Genomic DNA, 23901 nt, shown 5'->3' with positions numbered 1-23901 from the left:
GGCGACCGGGGGTCCCTGGTGCGGGCGCCCGTGTGTGTGCGCACATGTGCGCGCGCCCCGCGGGCGCCAGGCGGCCACCTGTCACTCACGGGGCTGGCGGGGCGGCGGCCGGCGGAGGCCCTCCCCGCGGGGCCGGCGCGCCGCCGCCGTGGAGACGCGGTAATCCCCTCCTCCGCCCGCGCCGGGCCCCCGCAGCCGCCGCCGATTGGTCGCCCTTTGCTCCCTGACCCCCCTCGCCACCTCCGCGGCCGCCGCTTCCTGCTCGGGCGCGGCGCGGCGCTCCCGGCCGGGGCGGAGCTCGGGCGCCGGGCGCGCACCGCCCTCGCCGCCAGCCGCGCCGGAGGAGGAGCCGCCGCGCCCTTCCCCTTCCTCCGCTCCTCCCCGGCCCGCGCCCGCCGCGGCCCCAGGCAGACTCGCGAGCAGCGGCCGCGGCCGGCGGCCGAGTCGGGAGGATGCGGCGGCGCTCGCGGATGCTGCTCTGCTTCGCCTTCCTGTGGGTGCTGGGCATCGCCTACTACATGTACTCGGGGGGCGGCTCCGCGCTGGCCGCGGGCGCGGGCGGCGGCGCCGGCAGGAAGGTGAGTGGGGCGCCAGCCCGCGGCCCGGCCCCGGAACCCCCGGCGCCCACGCGCCCCGGCCGCGCCACCGAGCCCCCATCGCTCGGACGCGCCGCGGGGCACCGAGGGGGGTTCCTGGTCCCTCCTGCCCTTCTCCGCCCGGACCTCCGCTCCGGCCACCCGCCCCGGGCCTCCCGGCCGTGTCCCCGAGGCTGGGGGCGCCCCCGGCCCCTCTGCGTTCGCCTGGTTCGGGAGAGGGCGACCCGGCGCAGCCCCCGGGACTGGGGCCACCGACGCCTCTTGTCGCCCCCCGCCCCGGCTCTCTGTTCCACGTAATTTAAGTTGAGTTTCGTCCGGCCGCCGGGAGCCCGGTCCCCTGCGGTGGGACGTTTGGGGGTGGGGATGTTGGGAAGCACAAAAGCGGGTGGGGGAGAGGGCGAGAGGCGGCCGCCTTTGCGACGTGTCACGTACCTGGGGAGACAGGAGTCCAAGTTTCTTTTCAGCCCTTTGATACCAGCCGCTGCAATGCCTCCTCCCCCTTGTCGCCGCACCGCGGGGAGGGGGCAGTTCTGGGTCTCGGCCCGGTACCTCTGGGGACGGGGGCGCCGCCAGCCCCGCGCCCGACGGAACGGACCTCCCCGGCGATGCAGGCGGAGGGCCCCCGCGCCCCTGCGCCCCGGACCAGGCCTGCCACCCACCCACACCCCGCGACCGTCCCCTCCCGGCCCCCGCGCCCGACTCGGCCGGCCCTCCCGCGCGGCCCCCGGCGCCCGCCTGTCCCAGCCCCACGCCCCCGTTCCGCGGGGTGGTCCCTCTACTGTGTGTGTTCTCGGCGGGCTCCAGGGGCCGAGGGGGTGGGCCGTGGGGACCGCGTGAGCCGCTTTGGACGGCCGGGCGCCCTAGGGAGGAAATGGAGCGCCCAGGGCGCCGGGGCCCTGCGATCCCGCTGGGAGAGCGGGGCTCTGGGCTGTGCACTTGCCGCCAGCGGTGTTTGTGGGGTTTGGTGGCAGCCAGGCTTTGAAAGCGGCCTCCACACGGTGTAACCCTTCTGCTGTGACATTTGGTGTCACCGCAAACCCAGGAAATTCTGAGTTAATGGAGGTGGACCGTGGGTTGGGCAGGGAATGGTGTCCTGGAACAAGCAAGCCAGAGAAACTGGATGAAAAGGCTTTAGCCCTAAAGTCAGACCGTAAACATCAACGCTGAGGTTCAGCTGCTTCAGAGGTTTCCTTCTTTCCTTCCTCCTTTCATTCATTCTTAGCTGAAGGTGTTAGATTGATGGTAAATTTCGTAGGCTTGCTTTATCTAGAGGGGCAGAAATGAAAAGTCCTTCCACGTGCAGAATTGGCCTAGCTTATTTCTGAGCTGACATGTGCTCTTAGCCCTGTTTTTTCCCCTATTTTAACACAGGGAACTGTTGTTCACATGCATGAAGTCTCCGTTCATCCTTGAATGGTAAAGAGCAGTGCGCCCAGCGGAAGCAGTGCAGCCCTTTGAAAACCGTGGTCGTGTTAAACTGGAATTATTTCAAAAGCTTTGCTTCCCAATAAACTGTGCCTTCGCAGGTCCACGTAGCCTGGTGTGCTGGTGAGACCTGGCAGAGCTTCCTGCCTTTCATGTGAAAGAAACTGAATACGTAAGCCATGCTTAGTGTTGCCTTTCCTTGGTCTGCCGCTTTCATTAGCACATGTGATTGGAAACAGCAACAGGGTGGCATTAGCATCTGGAGAGGTTGACTTCTCCCTGGTGAGCTTCAGCTGGTGGATGGTTCTTGAGGGGTCTTCCATTTGATCCTTAGTTAAAAAAAAAAAAAATCCGAGAACTCCTTGTGGCCTGGTGGCAGTAGGAAGGTACAGAGACCTTGTAGAAAACAGTGTGCTAAATGAACAATTATAAGTGGATGGGTGATTTGTTAGTTGGGGAAGAGGTGTGTGCATGCAATAGCTTTTGAAACTGGAGGAGACTCGTTAACATAGTGTTGACCCTGGTATTAAAGTAACCGCCCTGAGACCGTGTCCGGAGGGGTCAGTAGAATCTGCTGTCCTGAATTTCCTAATCTAGAGTATAAAACTGCATAGTCTTTCTTCCTCCTGAGTTGTTTCCATGGATTCAGAGACCAGAAAGTCTCTTCAAATTTAGTTCATCCTCGTGATAAAAGGAAATATATAGATTTTTCTAGCTTGTAAAGTATGGACATAAAAATGATAATGTAGCCTGCGTGTAAAGGCAGAATTTAAATACTAGCTGTAGTTTTTTAGGTGTAAATGGACTTATATTTCTTCTCTCGTTTCATACCGTTCAAGTCAAGGCTCTAATTCCATATTTAGCCAATTTCTCTTCGCCCTGATGTTTTTCACAGGGTACCAGGCTTCAGTATTAGGCTTTGGGGGATTGTTTGTCTGATGGGAGCCTGACTATAGTTTCTGCTGCTTCAGCACCCAGCCGGGGCTTATCACTGTGTGCCCGGCCTGTTAAATTACTCCTCTCAGGATGGTGATTCTCCATTTCGCGAAACCTAGAGAGCCCACTCACCTCACACTGAAGATTTAATAAACTCAACAGGGGCAGGTGCTGCCCTACTCAGGACTCAGCGCTGAAGTTCAGGGTGTGTGGTCAGTCATTTTATGCATAATATTGTTTGAAATTATATTTTATTTACATTGGTAGAGAGCCTTCCCTCCCCCATATTTCGCTCTTTCCCCCTAGATTGATGATTTGCACTTCAAGGATGCCTTTCCTTTGAGCATCTTAAATGCTTTAAAATTTTAATCATGTTAAGTCTCCCCTGGGCCTTGGTATGTTGGCAGTGGATGGAGCCGCGGAGAGAGGAAGAGATTTCTGTCGAAATAAACCTGCCTCTGGGTGAAGTGTGGCTCTTTAGGTTGGAGGGGGAAGGATTTTCCAGTATGTGAAGAATGGTCTCTCCTGAGAGAGAGTGTGTGACGCCCAGGACCCCTTGTCTGTGCTCCCACCCCACACCCTTGGGAGGCAGGGAGAGCATTCCCGAGGGGCACGGCCAGGGCCCGGTTACTTCCCCACCCCCTGCCCTTCCTCGATGAGTGGGTGCTGGAGGCCTTTGGGTGAGACCCGGAGGACGTCTTCTGGGAGAGCGGGCTGGGCCTCTTCTTGGGGCGGTGGAGGGCCTCGCTTGGCTGGAGCCGGTACGCGTGGAGGATACAGTTGGAGGAGTTTGGGACTAAATCATAGAGGGCCTCGAATGCCAAGCTGACTTGCTGGTTCTTACTTCGACTGACCACAGGGAAGCACTCGTGTTTTTTGAGCTGGGCGGTGGACACTTACGGGGAATGGTGCGAATCCATTTATCGACATTAAGACTAGCTTTCTGCTCCTTCCTGCTTAGTGACCTTTGCTAATTTACCGAACCTCTCTGACCCTCAGTTTCCTCATCTTTATAGTGGGGATAGTTCTTGTAGCCAAAGACTAACTGCCCTTAGGAGGTGCTGGCACATAGTAGGCGTAGAAGAGATGCTGTTTGGAGGGCTGGGGGGAAAGGAAGAAAGCCTAAATGTCTACTTGAAAAGGTAGTGAACTACGACTTTTAACTGTCTTCTTCTTGGTCTCTGGAATTTTGTTTTTAATCCCTCAGCCATTCCTCCCAGATTGATTTGGTTGGTTCATTTGGGCTGGCAGCATGACCCCGACTGACATCAAGGACTGCCTTTTTGGGCAGTGGCCCGGACGTCTTGCCGGCTCTTTTGTCCCCAGCCGTGGTGTCAGAGGGGGGTTCCCGTCAGTGGACAGCCAGCGGGAAAGTGGGTGCAGGACACAGCTTCCTTTGGTGGTGGTGTGAACCGTGGGAGTGTTGCTGGTCATGTCCGAGTGGGGCTCCCGCGGTGAGGAGGCCGGCCTGCTCCCCACCCCCTCCAGGCTCTGGGCGCCCACTCGCCCTCCGCCCGCAGCCTTGCCCCTCCTGGCGGGAGGGGAGGTGGCTCTCATCACCCACGTGCTTTCATGGGCATCAGCAGATCTGTGAATGTGTCTGCTGGGGGTGGTGGTTGGGAAGGGGGACCCAGGCCACACCCGGCCAGCTAGAGTCAGTTAAAAAAAATTCCAGTTGAAAGGAGAGTTTGAAGTTGAGGTCGGGAGCGCAGCATTGGGGGGAAACCACTGTAGAGCCAGAGAAGCTGACAAACGGCCCTCTGTGAGAAACTTTTCTCTAAAGAAAATAAAAGTTTCGCTCTTCTGGAGGGATGCCGTGCTGCCTCCGGGGCTCACACATGGTGGAAGCCGGCTGTGACTGATGGCGCAGGAATGATGGGCTCTTCCCCCAGCCCTCTGGTGAGAGTGAAGAAGAGCCTGCCGCCTCCCGCCCCCGGCACCGAGTGGGCCAGCTTGCCTGGGCTGCGGCAGACCTCGGGGTGGAGTCTGGGGCACCCAGGGGGCTGTTAGTGGTGTGGGGAGGCTTCAGGCCCCCTGTGCCTCTCCCCACCCTAACTCCTGGCAAGTGGTGGGCCCCCTGTTTGGATCAGAGGAAGAGGTATTTGAGAGAAGGCCAGAAAAACAATGGAGCGGGGAGATGTAGTTTCATGTATATAGTTTCTTGTTCCTGCCATTCGTGTTTCTGAGATCTTTGGGGAGAGAGAACTCACTTTGGGAAGATGTGAGTTTCAAAGCGGGCAGTGCCCCGCTGCCTAACTTCCAGCAGATCCAGCGGCTGTTGGCTTAGTGGAAGGAGGGGCGTGGTGAGGCTGCCTGGGGCGGAGACCAGGCACACACAGGAGCTGACTGCCGAGGTTCTGGCCGAGATCCGGGAAGAGGCAAGGTGTTCCTGGGAGAAATCTGTGAAGCCTCCTAGCTGGCCCAGCAGAAATCATGGGGTGAGAAAACAGCCAGACCTGGCCAAGCCCACGCCCCCTTTCGGTTCTTCCACTTTTCTCCTCATGGACCCTGTCCTGGAAGCTCTGCTTGCGTGGGTGATGCTGAGACACACAAGCCGGGCGGATGTCCCGGTGGAGACACACCCACAGGCACGCCGCACAGATGCCATAGTGAGATCCTTCCGTACGGACGTTAAATAAACGCCACTCTCTGGGGACCCCCAGCCCCCAGCTGCCCTGCTCTTCTTCCCTTGGGACCCCCGCTCCATGGTCTCAGTCCCCGCTGCAGGGCCTCCTGGACCTGGCCAACATGCCCGTGCCACACTGGTGCTTAGACACGCTGAGCATGGCTGCTGTAGAGATGCTGCTCGAATCAAAGCAGGTGTTGGCCTGGTCTCACTGCCGTGACCTGAAAGGTGGCCTCCCCCTTGAGGCCACCTTTGATTCTGTGTTGCCGCCGGGGACCCTCGTTCCAGTGCTGCGGTCTTGGGCCCTTGCCCCCACATTGCCCTACGGTGCGGTTTCTACGGGAGGACCTCCTGGCACTTCCACAGGCAGACCTCCCAGGTGGGATCTGGCACAGGCCGGGCCTGGCGAGGAGCCGTTCTCCATGGAGAGTTACGCTGAGCGCACTGGTGCAAGCCTCCCGTGGACACTCCTGCCCTCGCAGTAGAACTTGACCTTGCTTTCCTAATGCTGTGAGGACGCTCTGACCTTTGGCCATGTGCTTGAGCTTAAGGGTGAACCCTCAGTGTGGAGGTTCCCGTTTATCTGTCCAGTCGGGAGAGCCTCCCCCATAGGCTCAAGGAGCCAACAAGTCCTTCCCTGGGGGGGCACCGCCCCCCTGCGTCCCTTGCCCGAGGCGGGCGGGTCTGGGCTCCTCCTCGCATCTGCCTCCTGCGGGGCAGGCTGAGGCACTTGGCATTTCTGCATTTAGTCATGACCAGTATCGTAGGCCCGGGAAGCATGTGTCATTGTGCACGGATTGGATTTCTGAGCATGCTGGGACGAAGATGGCAGTGATTCATCGTGGCTGGATTTGAAAAAACCGAAAATGGTCACATTGAATCTCACTCCTGGCCTTACATTTAAACAGCTTTCCTCGGCTTTAGGGGTCCTGTGCCCCTTGCTCCGGCCCTTACGGGGGCTGCCTGGTCACCCGTGGCTCAGCCTGCCCTTGGGCTGCCCGCCCTGGCCTCCCAGGCCCCTCCTGCTGGCCACCTGGTCCTGCCTGCTGACTCTTTGGGAGGAGGAATGGCCTGGACGGCTGGGGACGGAGTCGCTGAATTCCCAGAGCCCAAATCATGACCAGCGTTTTGGCAGGGACGAGGGTGCTTGGGGGGGGTGGGCAGCAGTCACTCTAGCTCAGGGCCTCTCAGCCTCCACACGGTTGACATTCCGAGCCGGGTGATGTTTGTTTTGGGGGCCGGAGGTGCTGCCCCGTGCGCTGTGGGCATTTAGCGGCTTCCGCTGGATGCCAGGGGTGCCACCCACCTCAGTGGCAGCCACCGGCATCGTCTGCAGGCATCGCCGGCTACCCCCAGCGGGCAGGGCCGCCCGCACTTAGGAAGCACTGCCGTAGTCGGCGTTAACTCTGATTTCTTACTGTTCTCTGCTGTCCTCACGGAGCCGGTCTGCCTCTCCGTGTGGTCTGGGGTGGACCCCTTGGAGAGGGCTTCAACTTAATAAGCACGCTATTAGCCTCCACTGTGTGCCAGGCACGGCCCTAACACTTTACAGATACTAGTTCATCGACTCCTCATCACGGTCCTTTCATTCCTCCCGTTTTACTGATGAAGGCTGAAGCACAGAAAGGCTCAGTCGCTTTCCCAAGGTTGCAGAGCTAGTGGGTGGCACACCCAGGGTGGTCCGGGCGGCCAGCGGGTGGGATGGGGCTCGCTCTGGCTTCCCAGGCTTCCCGTGCCCCTTCTGTGCGCCGGCAGTGCCCGCGTCCTGCTGCTGGTGGCGGGACATTCCTGGAAGGCGTTCTGGAGCAGATGCGCCCGCAGTCGTCCTCTCATGGGAGGGTCCTTTCAACATTTTTACCATTGCTCTGTGAAAGGTCTCACGTGTTCTTGTCCTCAGGTCTCTGCCTGTCCTGAAGTCCTCAGTCGCCCCCTGGCAGGAGCAGACATGCAAACAGGCTGGGGTCCCTTTCATTTGTTCTTTTAATGAGTATTATTGAGCACCTACTATGTGCCAGGCACTGCTTGGTGTTTGGGGTGCAGCAGTGAGTAGAACGGAGACAGAATCTCGGCCCCTGGGGAGCTTTCACCCTGGGCGCAGCTGGACTAAGCACCATAGGTAGTAAATGCTGTAGAGTGAGAAGGGGCTGAGTGTGGGCGGCGGGAGGGGTCAGGAACAGGGGAGGGGAAGGTTACAGTGAGTGCAGGGCCCATAGGCGCCGTGGGGAGGTGCGGGTTGAGCAGGTTGGAGAGCCGAGACCCAGAGCACGTGAGTCCCCGGCTCACGTTGCCCGGGTGCAGCCCCCGGCTTCAGGGCGTCCAGCCTGTTGGGTGCTCTCTATGTTCCTTGGTTTCCTTTGCTAAATCAACGAGCCCCTTTTCTTTCCGGGAGTCTGTTGCCTCTGGTCTCCCAGTGGTAGAGTTTCCTCCATCCCGTGGCAACGTGGGGTCTTACATTCTTGCTCCGCACGGAGTCCTGGGCCAGGAGCGTTCTCATCCTGGTTAATAACGTGGAATGCACACCCCCGTTCTCCGGGTTAACGCGGAATGCACACCCCCAGGCCGCCCGCTCCCACCTGGGGCCCGGGACTGCTGTAGGTGCCGCAGGTTAATTTGCTGCTTGACTTTGTGGAATGTGCTTGTGGAACAGTCTCGTGGGGTGATTTCTGAGCTGATCTCTGCAGGGCCGGGCTGGGCTGGCTGAGCATCCGTACCCTGTTCACTCTCAGGCACACCGTTCAATCACGTGGCTCGTTTGTAGAGTGCTTTCCACACACATCACCATTTAATGAGAAGTCCCGCTGGTCCCCACTAGGGTGGCGTCTCGGCAAGTTGCTGTGGTGATGGGACTTGTGGGTTTCTCATCTGCAGGAAACCGGAGGTCAGGGGCCTGCCCGGTCCCTGGGTTCTGGAGAGGTTGTTCTTGGCAATGGGGTCGTGGTGAAGCGCTGCGATTTGTGATATTTGTGGGAAGTAAAATGGACGTGTGATTTCGTTGCCCACAGCCCCTTTAGGGAGTGGGACGATGGGAGATCACAGGTCCTCCTGGTTGTCAAGGGCGAACATCCAGCTGCTTTTTGTAGTAGCCACTGGCATTTGTGAGGGGCCATCAGATGCCTTATTGGGGTGTGGTGTGTGCCGTGCCTCCAGCGTGTTTCTGGATAAGAAACCAGAACTTGGATGCGGCTGCAGAGAAAAGGTCCTTTTAAAGGCCTCAGACTTGGGAGCCCTTTGAGGTTTCTTCGTCGGGAGCCCTTTGAGGTTTCTTCGTCTCCACTTCAGGGGCTGGTCCAGAAAGGGAGCGCATCTCTTCCTGAAAGGGTGCTGCTCCAGAAGGAGGACACTTCACACGAGTCACCCTGCGGGAGCTTAGGAGCTAATGCAAAGTAAAGGCCTGTGTTTTAGCAACGCCCGTAAGTTAACACTGACTCTCGTGTGGGGGGCTGTGTGTGACTGTCCTGGATGCTGAACCGCTTGGCCCGGCCTGGCAGCCTTCCAAGTCATCGCCCTGGTCCTTCCTGCCTCAAGGGCTTCCCCAGTGACCGAGACCCTTAGCTCTTGCTCTGTGACCCTCAAGGCTTGTCCCCTTCCTCCTTTCCCTCCTCCCACTGCCCCCCGCCCCAGTTCCTCTGTGCAGTAAGTGATGCACCTGTTTTTCTTCCTATCTCACTTTTGATGATCACTGATGTCCCCCTGTGTCTGGAATATACCCTTTTTCATCAAATCTAAGATGCCATTATTTGTAAAACCATCATTTTATGTACCACTAGGAAAGAAAAAACACTGTTGAACTGTGACGCGGTGGTTTCTTATCAATATTTTTACTTTCTACTTATTTAAAGAGCTCTTTTAGACTTAATTAGACATCGATTTTTCCATTTATCTTGAGTATAGATAAAAAGGAAAATATACATGAAATACATGGGGTAGCGTGTTCCTTAAAATTTTCGAGTGTCTGCTTTTTGCCTCAGAGATGTTAGTGCCTGTTTTCCGGAGACAAAGTCTTCCTTCCCCTGTGCCACCAAGCTCTTCGGTGGACACAGCATTTCCTACGAGCCCTGGGTTCTGGGCTCTCACCTTCGCTTGGCATTATAGAGTTGGCCAACTTTTGACTCTTCTGGGAATCTTGCCTAGCTCCCCAGTTCACCGTCCACTTCTGTCCCACTTGATTTGCTGTCTGGGGATTACTAGTGCTTGAGTATTGCTTCTGGGATTTTCTTCCAAGGCACCGACATGCATCCGCAGACTCTGCTGCTGGCGTGTTTTGTGTTTGAGCTAGTGCTGGTCATGACGGTGCGTCACGGCCCAGACCTGGCCACGGCATCAGAAGGTGTCGTGAGCTGCACTCCAATTGCATGTCAAACTGTGAAAAAAAAAAAACGCATCTTAGAATTCATGTTAGGGTCTTTCTTTTTCTTGAGTGTCAGTTACTTCCCTCTGTGAGATCCCAGCTCCAGGCCCCGTGGCCTCGATAAAGGGAAATGGTAGCCTCATCAAAATGTGTACATTCGCATCTGTTCACTCCCAGTCCCCATGTAATCCGTGGAAACAGAAGGACCTCCTGGTTTTTATTTTTGAGAGATTAGCGGCTGACGAGTGTGAACCCGTTTCGAAAGGTTTTTAAGCATTTTCTAGCTACAAGTTACCCTGTTGAGTGCTGGGATCTGCAGAAGTGAACACCCTTTACGGAGCTCACAATCACTGGCCAAACCAACTAGAGAAAGAGCTAAAAAAATAATAATTAGGGGTAAGTTGACTAGGGACTGGATAATAGATGAAATTTAAGGCATTGTTATTAATTTTATTTAGTGGCAGTAACGGCCTTACGCTTATGTTTTTGAAAATCCTTATCTTTTGTATTGGTTGGCCAAAAAGTTTGTTCAGGCTTTTCCGTAAGATGGTACGGAGAAACCCAAATGAACTTTTTGGCCAACCCGATAGATACAAACTGCAGTATTTATGGATGACGCAGTGACGCCGAGCCTGTGGGAGAATTATGAGGGAACAAGATTGGCCGAGTGTGTTGTTGAATGACTGATGGGCACCTGGGGTTCATCGTACTATTTTATTTTTGCCTACTTAGAAAATTTTATTTAAAAAGTTTAAAAATTTTATAGATGTATGTAGCTTAAATTAGCAAAGCAGCAGAAAACTACTATTTTTTTTAAAAAGCAAATTTAAGGCTTTGTAATATGGTCAGTGAAAGGTTTCTACTCCCAATTTCCAGTGTGGGTGTGTCTGTGTGTTATGTGTGTGTGTGTGTGTGTGTGTGGGTGTGTGTGTGTCTGTGTGTGTGTGTGTGTGTGTGTGGTGGGGCTGGAGGCTTCCCCTACGCAACCAGTCGGTGCTCAGACACCAGCTGAGTGTCCTGCAGTTCAAGCCAGTTCTGACACTATCCACCCGGAGATACATCAGGTCCCACAGGTTAAGGGCTCAGTCCTACAAGACTGCCCCCCCCCCCGCCCTCCCCCGCCCCTTCAGATGCCCTTCGCAAGCGCCGGTGGTCATCTGTACTTCTGACCAACAGGCTATCAATCAGAGGTTCCCATGAGCCCCTCCTTGGGTTCGATTGATTTGCTAGCGTGGCTCACAGAACTCAGGAAACCAGTTTATTTATTAGATTTCTGAATTGTTACAAAGGATATTCAGGGATACAAATTAACAGTCAGATGAAGAGACACAGAGCAGCTTGAGGTACCTCCTGGTGCTTGGGGTCCAGCATGGTGGCACATGGACGTGTTCTGGTTCCCCAACCTGGAAGCTCTCTGAACCCGTCCTTTTGAGTTTTTACAGAGGCTTCACTCCATAGGCATGATTAATCAAGTCATAGGCCATTGGTGATTGAGTCAACCTCCAGCCCCTCTCCTCCCAGGAAATCAGGGGGTGGGACTGAAAGCTGCACCCCTCTGTGATTGGTTCCCCTGGCAACCAGCCCCCATCCGCAGGTGCTTCCAAAAGCCACCTCATTGACATAAGCCCAGTAGTGGTGGAAAGAGGCTTGTGAATAACAAGACACCCATGTCACCTTTGTGGCTCAGAGGACAAGAGACCAAGTAGAACAAAAGATGCTCCTGTGGCTCTTACTGTTCAGGAAATTCCAAGGGTTTTGGGAGCTGTGAGCCAGAATCAGGGACAAAGACCAAATATATATATGAGGAATATATTTTGATCATCTGAATGACCAAATATATATTTCTCATAAATCAAAATATCACAGTCAGTAAAAACGTGCACCAGCCTCTATATCTTCTGTAATTTAGGAATATCCAGCGATGATTCTTTTAAAAGGATACTTCAGAGGTGGCCTAAGATCCTGAATTGTCACCTGTATCACCAGGAAAATATTCTTACATTTGATACCGTTTCTTCTCTAAGAATTACCTAAATTCTTTGGAAATTGCTACTTCTTGTGAACCTTTTGATGGTAGGGTAGCAATTTAGGTAGTTTGTGAGATTGCTTAGTTTTGACCAGACTGCTTAGTGGCCCAGAGACCCTGTCGCACAGCAGCATTTGGTGTGCATGTTTTATTACCCCTTCTCGTGTGACAGGCATCCGGAGGGCAGAACACACACGCCTGTACATTCGCACATCGCAGGCAGGTTGCCTGCTGTCTGTCATACGTGACCCATTCGAGCTGTGGATGGTTTGGGAAGCCACAGTGGGAGACCTTTAATAAATATATCTTATTCCTTTGTGTTTCCCCAACAGGATATTAATGCGAAAGCCTCGTACTTTACGTTGTGTTTGTAAATAAGAGGGTTTTGACAGATATACGGTGCTGCATATTTTCTGTAAGGTATAAATTCCTGGTGCTGCAAATTTATACCGGCGCTGTCGCCGAGACACCTGAAGCACTTTGGAGCTGCCGCACTCACTCTGCAGTGTCCTGTGGACCCTGGAGGTTCTCAGCTTGCCCCACCGGTCATGTGGTAGCAGGGTTGGGGCTGGAATGTGTTTTTTTTTAACATCTTTATTGGAGTATAATTGCTTTACAATGCTGTGTTAGTTTCTGCTTTATAACAAAGTGAGTTAACCCGGCTGGAATGTTAACGTTCCCCAAACTGCTGAAGATTCCAGCCCTGGGGAAAGTCGGCTGTGGCCGTCCTGGTCTCAGAACTGCAGTCCTGAGTCACCATCAGCTTACAAATGGCAGGTTTCTCTCTTGCTGATGCAGAGCTGCCACTTCAGCCTGGAAGGTGCTGATTACCTGGGCCGGTGATCACTCCTTAACCTTTATATTGCAAAGTGCTGATGGCGGGAGCCAGCCGAGCTGTTCTTGGGTGGTCTGAGCTGTGGGTCTGAGGCTGGGTGGCAGGAAAGGCCACCCAGATGGGCCGTCCAGGCCTCAGGGACGGGCCTGCGGAGGCAGATGAGGCCTCACGAGGACCTCCCTGTGCAGAGGGCAGCTGAGGCTTGTTCTCCGTGTATCCTTGGTGAGTTACAAGGCCCCAGGCCAGTCTGCATCAAGATGTGACTCTTTTGTTTTCAAAAGAAAAAGAATGTAGGTAAAGTATCCCATCCCTGGGGAGTGAATCCAACGTGGCATGTAAGTGTTTGTACTTAAGGTATAATTTTTAGCTTAAAGAGTTTTTCTCGGTCACCGGTGGAGAGGGTGTGGTGGCATCTTGTCCCAGAGGGATTTCCTGACTCCTGATGACCTAACGCTCCTTCCCGCTGCACCAGGGGTGTTTGAAAGTCAGGCTTTCCTGCTCCCGGGAGAGTTTGGCTGAGGTTTCTGCCGGGAGGGGGAGGCTGCCTGCGCGGTGAGTCCGATGCCCTAGGCCCCCCGGGTGCTGAGGGGCAGCTCGGCGCACCCGTGCTGGGCGTTCGGAGACCGTCCGGCGGGCTTCTGGCTCCGGCGCAGGGGTCTGCCGGGAAGAGCCCAGGGCGATGCTGCCGGGTGGGTTGGTGGCTCAGGCGATGAGGCCGGAGGGGCCCACAGGATGCGTTGCCCGGGGACCACCTCCTGGGTTTGAATTCTGGCTTCTCTAGTTGGCTCTGTAAACTCAGGCAGGTTACTCAAGCCCTCTGTGTCTCGGTTTCCTCATGTACCCATCTCCTCACATTTTTCAACGGGGAATAAATCAGAGCAGGGCCTGGTACCCATGGCATAAGTGTGGATGTGAAGCCTCCTGGCGTCAGGGCAGGAGGGGCTGGTGCCCCCGGCTGGCTGGGCCATCCTCTGGTGGGCATCACCAGCCCAGGGCGTCTGTGCCCACTGAGCCAGCCCACCTCGGCCGTGTTTAAGCCAAGAGCCTCCTTTCCCAGGAAGCACCTCCACCTCTGTGGACCTCGCCCGGGGCTTTTGCCCTGGGACGGGGGTGAGGCCAGGGGGCCTGCAGCCCTCGCCCCTCTAGTGAGGAAACCGAGCCCCAGAGAGGGTGGCTGGACGCCAGGTGGACCCCCGGTCTCTGGAGGGAGAGACAGGAAGCTGCAGGCCAGAGCCCTCTCAACGCCCCCCGCCCGCCCCCAGGACATTGTTTCCCGGTTTTTCCCCTTAGTCTCTTGTCTTTGAAAATTATTCCGGGATGTGGTTTTTCACTACGTGGCTGTGTAATTAATGTTTAAAAACTAATTGGCAATTGGTTTTTTTCTATATCTTGAGCTGTTATTATCTGAATACAGCATGTTATTTGGAAACTTTCCCACAAGGTTTTAATCAGTAAACGTTCTTTTAGTTTCATGAATTCAGTTTCTGACTTGCTTTTGAAACCGTAGGTGAGTGACAAGTGGAAGACAAATTAATAATCGTGGCAACACCGCAAAGCACCGCTGTGAGGGCCGAGGACTAGTTCTGTCAGTGAAATCACTGTTCCTGTGATTTCTCTGATGGCTCTGATTAAGACAGCTTACAACTAGATTGCAGGTTAATAGATACACTGTGTGATGATTTCAAGGAGAGAAATCCACGTGAAAACCTGGCGTTTGGTTATGATAATCCAAGGAGCCTGGCTATGACATCAGACCCGGGTGGATGCCAATGCCGCCGTTACTGCCTGTTACCCCTCGTGTCTTTGTCTGTGAGAAGGGGGTTGATGGAAATGAGTGAGTTGGTGGAGACGATGCCGGTGCAGTTTAATGAGGGCTCCTTTTATTTTCACTGGCGCGTGTACTCACTCTTCTTTCTCACGGATGCTTCTGGGGCGACGCTGGGCCCCTCTGACGGAGCAGGGGCCTGGCTGGGGGCAGGCACCCAGGCGGAGGTTAACTTCACGGTGTGCATCAGTGACTAGGGTGTCAATCAGGGCAGAACGCTGAGGAAGGAAGCTCTCCCGCCCTCTGTGGTCTCCCTCCCGCTCTTGGGCCTGTGGAATCGCCGTGGACCTGGGAAGCTCCCTGTTTTTGTTGAAGTTGGAGCTGCGGTGCTGAGTGGGAAATGACAGAAATGTCACATTTGGGGCACGTTTAAGAGAGAGACTGTACTTGGCCAGAGTGCAGTGTACGTTCCCAGGGACACCGAGAGCAAAGCAGGCCTAATGGGTTAATGGGCGTGATGGAGCGAGCTGGCGGGATGGTAGTTTCATGGGCGTCTGGCTTCAAGTCCTGCCTTTGCAGTTCGCAGGTGTTCCGGAGAGCAGTCTCCTCCCGGGGCCTCAGAGCCGCCCCCCCATGGGATCCCCGTGCTCCATGCCCCTCCCCCTTAGTGCTGAGCCGGGGGACAGTCTGGCTCTGGTACCTTCCATATTTTCTTGGTTACTTATTTATTCCAGGAAGGGAGTGTTGGAGCTGTGAGGACAGTACTAGTTTCAGAGGTCTGCACACGTAGAAACAGTGGACAAAGCCTAGAAACCTAGCCGTTGCCCCAGCTGACAGTCGGGGGCTATATGCACAGACCATGCACTTTTTTTAAGTTTTTTTTTTTTTTTTGGCTGCATTGGGTCTTCGTTGCTGTGTGCGGGATTTCTCTAGTTGCGGTGAGCGGGGTCTACCCTTCGTTGCGGTGCGTGGACTTCTCATTGTGGTGGCTTCTCTTGTTGTGGAACACGGGCTCTAGGCGTGCGGGCTTCCGTAGTTGTGGCACGTGGGCTCAGTAGTTGTGGCTCGCGGGCTCTAGAGCACAGGCTCAGTAGTTGTGGCGCACGGGCTCTAGTTGTGCGGGCGTCAGTAGTTGTGGCACTTGGGCTCAGTAGTTGTGGTGCACCGGCTTAGTTGCTCCGCGGCATGTGGGATCTTCCTGGACCAGGGATCGAACCTGTGTCCCCTGCACTGGCCAGCGAATTCTTAACCACTGTGCCACCAGGGACGTCCCCAGACCTTGCACTTTTAAGTGCTAATTAGGGACCTGGGATGTTGGAGCCGTGGGTGGGCCTGAGCTCTGCTCCACCAGCCCTTGGATGTTGGGCCAGGTGCGCATGGGTGGGGGTCTGCATCTCCGGGATCCTGCTGGTCCAGCAGAGAGCAGGGCTCGCAGCCCCCCACCGTTCTGGGTCCCTCACCAGGCGCCGCGGTTGACCCCCAGGGCTCCGCAGCCTGCTGAACATCTGCATCTGCTAGACTGTGAGCGTCTTGAGGGCCGGCACCTGGTCAGCTCCTCCCCTTTCAGCTCTCCTTCCCCACGGAGATTCATCAGCAGCCGTGATGCACCTGCCCCAGGAGGTCACGGGGAGTGAGGCAGATGAGGGCCTGGGAACGTGCGTTCTGGGAGGGGTAAGCGTTGGGGGCCACCAAGGCAGCACTGGGTAGCTCTACGTGGAGCTCCAGGGGAGCTCACGGACTCATCACAAAGGACCGAGGAGGGCACCTTTGGGGGAGAGCTCATGACTAGAAGGATCCCGCCGTGAGGATGTGGTGGAAGACTGTCCAGGCATGGAGAGCGTCACGTGCAAACGTCCTGGGGCCAGAATGAACCTGGTGTGCTTGGACAGTCTAAAGCACAAAGGTCAGCGCATAGAAGCGTGGTGGGCAAGGGCCACACAGGGTCAGAGGGTGCTCAGGGCGTGGTGTGCATTGAGGAATTTATTTGTGCACGTCACCACATTCCCTGGGTGTGACCTGGCACCCGGCACATCGTTGGTGCTCTGGTTGGTGTTCCGTACTATCGTGAGCGAGTTGAGGCTCAGGCTGGTGGGGTCGTGGTGGTGAGAAGGGCCGCGAGCCTGGGCTCAGCAGAGGGTCTTCTGCACTGTTGTGAGACGTCCTGGCCCTGCTGTCCCTCTCCCCTGGGCTTTGCTCCTGCCGGCTGACGCAGCCTGGGGTTAGAGAGCCATTGTGCCGCTTTCACACCGAGCCTCCCGTCCGTGACAGCCGTGGTCTGGCAGAAGTGCTCAGCGTAGGGAGTCGCCGTCATTTCTGGGTGCAGATCTGGCTTCTCTGCACTTGCAGCGAGATCGTGGACCCAAAGTCAAGGACAGCGTCCACCTTTCCCTCCAGAGGCGCTGCGTTGATGCCGCAGCTGCGTGGGCCTGGCTCTACTTGTAGGTTAAGCTTTTAAATCATCGCCCCTTGATCGGTGTTGGTGCCGCTTCACCTTGTCTGAGGACGGGGGGGCTGTGCAGGGACTCGGGGGACGGGAGAGAGGTCGCGGGTGATAGGATTTAAACTGTGTTTAAGCAGCCTTGTCCCTTCCGGCTGTGTTTAGAAAAGAGTTTTCCATTGTTAACCCTCCTTCCACCGATTCATCATCGTAAAACGCTTCTACGTTTAGACGGTCATCTCTGGACAGACACCTGGTTACAGTGGGTTCTGAGCAGCCTGGGCCTGCCTGCGTGGGGACAGACCGCTAGACTGGGGGTTAGGCATCTGATGTTCTTGTATTCATTACATTCCTGAGTGTCTGGAGCAACCCCTGGCTTGTCATTTTAACGCTCTGTGCCTCGGATGAGCACTTGTAAAACTGTGGATATACTACTGGCTGGTGGTGTAGGGGGTTGGAGCTGCAGGGACATTGGACAGACGGGATGGAGGTGGATTTATGTTTGTGAAACGTTGGGGCACCTCTAGGCGACACTTGGAACCCGTGGGCCCGGGCACCCAGTCTGTCCGCACTTCGGGCAGCGCCCCGAAAGTCATTTGCGGAAGGCAGCGGGCCCTTCGGTAGCATCTGTTGGAACGCTGCAAGCGACCTGTGAAGGGTTTGAAGCCAGCCTCCCAAGCTGAGCGAGGAACGCAGGTGCCGCCAGACATGTGCCGAGGGACCCGCGAGAATTGTCCACCTTCGTGGATTGTAGAGAACCAGTGATAGGATTTATCCCGGGACTTGGCGTTCTGAGGATGCGAGAGGAGGAACTGAGAAAATTGTGCCCTCGGTTATTTGGAGAGGGAGGCACAGAGTCCTGTGAGCCGATGGCATCTGGCGTCATTGGAGCGGGAATTTAGCGAGGGGATGATGGCGGTTAGTGATGCAGCAGCATCTCTGCCCGGCGCTCGCAAGTGGTTGGCTCGGCCTTTAAGAACTAGCAGGGCTCCTCCCTCGTTATTCTCCCAGTCCTTGGGCACGTCGGGTTGGAAAAATGCATAGGTCCAGGGGAGAGAGACGGGAGGGCAGCATAGGAGGGGAGGACTTCCTACAGCAAGACGACTCACCCTTTGGACATCAGGCTTTCTCTCTCTTACATTTTTGGTGGGGGGGGGGCGGGTTTCTTTATCGGCTGAGGAGGAAAAGAGCTGTAAAATGAGCGGGTTTCTTTGTGTGCTTAGGGGATTTATTTTCCTTTTCACGCCTTGTTCCTCCTCCTTCGTTTCACCCACATACAGCACAGAACTTTTGCAGCGACAAGGATTCACTTGTAGCCTGGCTCTCTGGGCGGGATCTCTTGGAGCGGGTCATAACTTGTCAATAATAACGGCTGCTCAGGGCACAGCCCTGTCTTCCCAGCTGTGTGTCTGCCCTGCTGTGGTGCCTGCGGGACACTGAGTGCGCCCTGGGGGAGGGGGCAGAGGGATCCAGTCTCAGCCCTCCTTCCTGCTGTGTCCTCGCACAGGTGCCCTTCCAAGGCCCTGTCACCCCGTCTGTGAGGTGGAGACAGGAACAGGGCCTACTTCACAGGGCTGTTGCCAGGATTAGGTGAGGTGTTGCCTCTTGACCCTTTGCCCATCGGTAGAAAGTGTTCCGTACATTGTGTGTGTGCAGGGGGGTGGGGTGTGTGTGCGCACGCGTTTGTGTGCTCACACCTTAACTCAGCTGCTGGAAAGTCATTTTATGTCTGCATGCAGACATGTGCATGCCTCTTTCCTTCTTCCTGGCCAAAAAAGGCGTACACGGCACATTTCGTTAGAAATGCAGAGTTGTTTTGTGGGGGTCAGCACATTTTCTTCCATCCCAGGGAGCCACGTGTTTCACCTGGGAAGGTGCCGGGCAGAGGTGCAGGTGGGGGGCCCCGACTGGGTCCTGGCTTCCGCACTCTTCTTTCATGTGCCGGACACACAGCCCCTTCGAACCCAGCACACATGGCCCCGGAGAGCAGGGACCCGCCTGTTAGGGCATGCTTAGGGTTCGTATTTTAAGAGCTGTCTCATCTGACGAGCAGCCCTAATTACTGAATTTCACAAATGAAAAATCTGCAGGGTGAAGGACTTTGCCTATTGATTGCACTCACGTTGCTGCATTAGAATGAAATCTCAAGGACTGCAGTAGCCTCAGACCGGCTGCTGTCACCTTCTCTCTTCTCGCCCTCGTCCTTCTCCCCTGGGTCTTCGTCGGTTTTCCTTGCAGCTTGTGTCTTTCATCCTTTTACCCCACGTCCCCTGCCCAGCCTGGGTGCTGCACCCCACTCCCCCCAATTCAAACTGTAGACCAGTGGTTTTCAATCTGGCCACATGTTAGGAACACCTAGGGAGATTTAAAAAATACAGATGCCTAGAACCTACCCCAGACCAGTTAAATCAGAACGTCGGCTCTTGAGCTGAAGAAACTAGTGGCAAGACAGGAATAAAGACACAGACCTACTAGAGAATGGACTTGAGGATATGGGGAGGGGGAAGGGTAAGCTGTCACAAAGTGAGAGAGTGGCATGGACATATATACACTACCAAATGTCAAATAGATAGCTAGTGGGAAGCGGTCGCATGGCACAGGGAGATCAGCTCGGTGCTTTGTGACTACCTAGAGGGGTGGGATAGGGAGGGTGGGAAGGAGAGAGATGCAAGAGGGAAGACATATGGGAACATGTGTATATGTATAACTGATCCACTTTGTTATAAAGCAGAAACTAACACACCATTGTCAAGCAATTATACTCCAATAAAGATGTTAAAAAACAAAAACAAAAAAAACCCCACAAAATTCATGGAGTCCAGGGACTTCCCTGGTGGTCCAGTGGTTAAGACTCCGCCCTTCCACTGCAAGGGGCATGGATTCGATCCCTGGTTGGGGAACTAAGATCCCACATGCCACTCAGCCAGAGGGGGGAAAAAGAAAACTCGTGGAGTCCTCACGTATATATTTGGTCTATCTTGTAGGCTTTGAGCTTGAGTTTGGTCTTTCTTTTGGAAAACTTGGGTGCTTGCTTTTATATTCAGGGACGAATATTGATGGGCATACAATGAAGTGCCGGTTGGATTACTGAGTGGTGCTCTTGTCATAAACAGTTATTCAGGAAGCTCTGAGAAGCTTACTGTTTACAATAAAAGTAACGAACAACAGATAATGAAAATGACAGTTTGGAGCTTAAAGAAACTACAGCTTCCTTACTGGACTGAATGAATATCGGGAGTGGCTTGAGGTGTTCGGTAGTCGAGCAATCTTGGATTTTATTTTCCTATCTTATTTTAATCTGGGGTTGCTTTGTTTTCGTTGTTGTCTGCAGAGGGAGGTATGACCCCATATGTGAGGGTCAGTGGCCACGTGGATGTAATTCTCAAGGAAAACTCTGGATCAAGTACCAGCTGATTGGAAGGAAGCATTGGGAACTTTTTCATGATTAGAGGACGCTGATCGTCAGTGTCCTACGAGCCACTCAGGGGAAATGAACAAAGCCATCCCTTCCAGTCTGACCTGGAATTGGTGGGTGACACTCAGCGCCCCGCACAGCACCCCGTCTGCTCCCCCCATAGCCCTGCACGTGCCCCCTTGAGTGAAAGTAGAGGCTGTCCAGCAGGGTCCTTTGCCCAGTAGCCGAGACCCTCGCTCGGCAAGGATCAGGTGGTGCGGGCTGGATGTGAGGGGGGCGTGTGGAGCACCCGTGCTTCCGAGGCTTCTGACGTCCCTGGACTTGGGCTTATTCCTCTGTTGGAGGATAATAAACTGCACAGAATTTACAAATGTCGAAGTAGGTTTTCCAGGGGGAAGTTGGAGTGCTGTGTCTGTTTTCTTTACTTCTGTACCATTGTGTGTGTGTAACACATTTGTAGAAACAGTCGAGGCTTACGTGATTATTTTCTTCGAAAGACTTCTCTTTACCCACTGGTCAGTTTTCCAGTGGGTAAAGAGAGGCCAGCGAGCTGTTTCAGACAGAACTTAGAGAGAGAATCACCCTGGGTCTCTGGGTTTCATAGGTTTGGAAACTAGATGGTATTAGTTCACCTAGAAGGTTATCAGTCAAACCCCGGGGTTGCCATGAACCTGTATTGTAAACTGTTGGTAAATAAGGACGCTGGGTCATGAGTTGCTGATGGGAGCAGAGCCTGGGGGAGAGAGGGCTCCGGGGTGCGTGCGCTCAGGAAACCAGCGCCCGCTGGGCCAGCAGCTGTACTCCTAGGCATGTTTCCCCTCCCCCTGTGGAAGCTGGATCGGCCTTCATTCTGGGGATGTTTCCGTGCATAGAATCAATACCCTCTCCCTAGGGTGCTGATGGAGATTCATTTTTCAAAAACCCAGTGCGTAGCTTGTTGAACTGTTGTCTCAGCTCCAAATCCTTCTAGACTCCGCTCTGTGCCGCCGCCGGAGCTAGGACTGCACGGCACGTTTGTGCCCTCCGGGACTGGCGGTAGACAGGGAAGGGGCTTGGTCCCTCCTCTCCGCTCGCGCTCTGGAGCAGCCCCCGGGGACATGCCTCCCCCTGAGCTGCCACGGAGAGCCCGCTGTGCCCTCCTCCCAGCACAGACAGAAACAGCCTGGTCGCCATCCTAGAGACCCCAGCACCAGCTGAGCAGACCCCCTTCTCGGGGCGGCCTCAGCCCCTTCCTCTGAGTTTGTAAGGCTCACTGATCCCCCTTCTTCCCTTGGTTCCCTGCAGCCCAGGGGCAGTGGCTGCTTCCTGCACTTGCTGCCTGCCTGACACCTTGGAGTTTTCTTTGTGCCCTTTCAGTTACCTAGTTAACAGCTTGATGCCGAGTTAACGATTGACGGTGAAGCCTCTGTTTAAAAGCTTGTCCGTTGTCTGAATTCTAGAAATCGGATCCTGGCGGACGCATCTGGCATTCTTCTTAACATTCTTCAGTAAGCAGTCAGCAGAACTATTTCCCAAATGTATTATAGTGAGATTACAGCCTACCTTACATTCCTTGGGTGTTTTGCTTCTTCCGTGAGATTAGAGTGAGCCGTTTCCTGGAAAGATGGCCACAGATGGCTCGCGTCATTCATTCTGTTGGTTCCCTTTGGCTTTATTTTTGGAGGGTGACGTTGTACCACCTTATCTCCCACTTCTGTGTCCATTATGGAACAGCTCTGAAATTTCCTTCCACTTCTAGATGACGGCTGTTGTGTACTTAAGCTACGTATACTTCTAAAAAGATTTGAGGCACTTTATGGGAAAAAAGCATATTATGTGTAAGCACAGATTCATTAGAGCAGGAGTTCAAAGATCTAGGGCCGGCTTTGTGGCAGAGGCGTAGGGTTGGTGGGCGGCCTGGGATGAGCCGCGCTCCCGGTGGCGCCCAGGAGCCCAGCGGGAACCGCGGCCAGTGCAGTGGTAGCAATTGGGCTGATCGCCGCTGCTGCAGGAGTTGTAGGCCGTTACGCTTTGCAAGCCATGAAGCATATGGAACCTCAAGTAAAACAAGTTTTTCAGAGTCTACCGAAATCTGCCTTCAGTGGTGGCTATTGCAGAGGTGGGTTCAAACCCAAAATGACAAAGCGGGAAGCAGCATTAATACTAGGTGTAAGCCCTACTGCTAATAAAGGAAAAATAAGAGATGCTCATCGATGAGTTGGGCTTTTAAATCACCCAGACAAGGGAGGATCTCCTTATATAGCAGCCAAAATCAGTGACGCTGAAGATTTACTAGAAGGTCAAGCTAAAAAGTGGAGTAAATGTATGATGAATTTTGAGTTATTATTCATTTATGTATATGAGTACCAGCTTTTTATAATAAAATAAAGCTACAAATTTTAAAAATGATTTAGTACAAGCTAAATCAAAGCCTTGGTATAAATTTGTTTAAATTTGAGGATTGTAAACTGGATTATAGAATATTTATAGGTTAATACTCAATAATTATGGATAAATGCATACCAAAAAAAAAGAAAAAATCTAGGGCCATATAATGGGGGAGAGGGGTAGGGCGGGGAGAAAAAGGAGAAGAAGAAAAGAAGAGGATGGAGAAGAAAGGGTGAAGGGGCACCGGTACTGAGTGTCTCCCTGGGCAGGTCCTGGGGGTGTTCCCGTCTGTGTTGAGTCTGGTGTTCAGTGTAACCCTCGGGGTAGGATTGTGGTCCCCGCTGACAGAGCAGGAGCCCAAGCAAGCCCCAGAGAGCCGGCCGAGCGGGGCTGTGTACACGTGCTTCTCAGCAGGCCTGCACCCAGGAGACCAGGGCAGGTTCTTCAGTGGAACGCAAACCTGTATCTTGGTAGCCGAAGCACATGGGAACCGTGGTGGGTTGCATAGCTTTCATTTTCTAATAAAATGAAGCATTTCTTGTGAACAATAAACATTTTCTTAGCCCTCACACTTGATAAGAATCTCGTAGACTTTAAGATGAGTGAACATCCTAGTGGCGTTGGGGAAAAAAATACCAAACACCAGATGCAGAGATGCGGACGTGGCCATTTATTTAAGTCAATACCTGGAGCCGAGGCGGGAGCGTCGGGTCATTGTCGTGTGAAGGCAGGTCTGTGGAGAGGAGACGGTGCCTCTGTCAGTGGCCAGACCCGCAGCTCTGACCTGGTCAAGGGCAACGTGGGCTGCGTCCCTCAGCCTCCATGTCACTTCACTCCTCACAGGCAGCAGAGCGTGTTGCTAAGAGAGCAGGCTTTTGAGGAGTGGGTTTGAATCCGCCCTGCACCATTTATTGGCCATGTGAGGTGCTTCATCTCTCTAACCTTAGCTTCTCCACTTATTAAATGGGGGCGATCATAGCGTTACGGTTCTTTGGATGGAGATACATGTGCTTTTCCCAAAACATCTGGAGAGCTTATGTTGAAAGGAATATATCTGGTAGAACTAAAAACTATCAGAAGAGACATAAACAGTCAGAACCCGACAATTTGGGGAGGGGCGATAAG

The 23901-nt window shown here is 54.3% G+C and overlaps 1 protein-coding gene and 1 pseudogene across 3 annotated transcripts in view; both read left to right on the top strand.

Annotated features, from left to right (window-relative positions):
• The first annotated feature begins 444 nt into the window (after nt 1-444).
• GALNT2 (polypeptide N-acetylgalactosaminyltransferase 2) overlaps nt 445-23901 on the top strand; it is a 179046-nt gene continuing 155589 nt past the window's right edge. For both annotated transcript variants that reach the window (XM_082339697.1, XM_082339696.1), the window contains exon 1: nt 445-578. In XM_082339697.1, the coding sequence (XP_082195823.1) occupies nt 453-578 (126 nt within the window). In that variant the 5' untranslated portion in view covers nt 445-452. The remainder of the gene's footprint in view (nt 579-23901) is intronic.
• On the top strand, nt 22429-22776 carry LOC309604764 (mitochondrial import inner membrane translocase subunit TIM14 pseudogene; annotated as a pseudogene). The gene has a single exon. The product of its transcript is annotated as a mitochondrial import inner membrane translocase subunit TIM14 pseudogene (transcript).

The sequence above is a fragment of the Balaenoptera borealis genome (genome assembly GCF_965194805.1).
Source record: "Balaenoptera borealis genome assembly, chromosome: 10".
Classification (NCBI taxonomy): Eukaryota; Metazoa; Chordata; class Mammalia; order Artiodactyla; family Balaenopteridae; genus Balaenoptera; species Balaenoptera borealis.
Note: the sequence above shows the minus strand (reverse complement) of the source record. Positions and strands in the feature narration are given on the sequence as shown.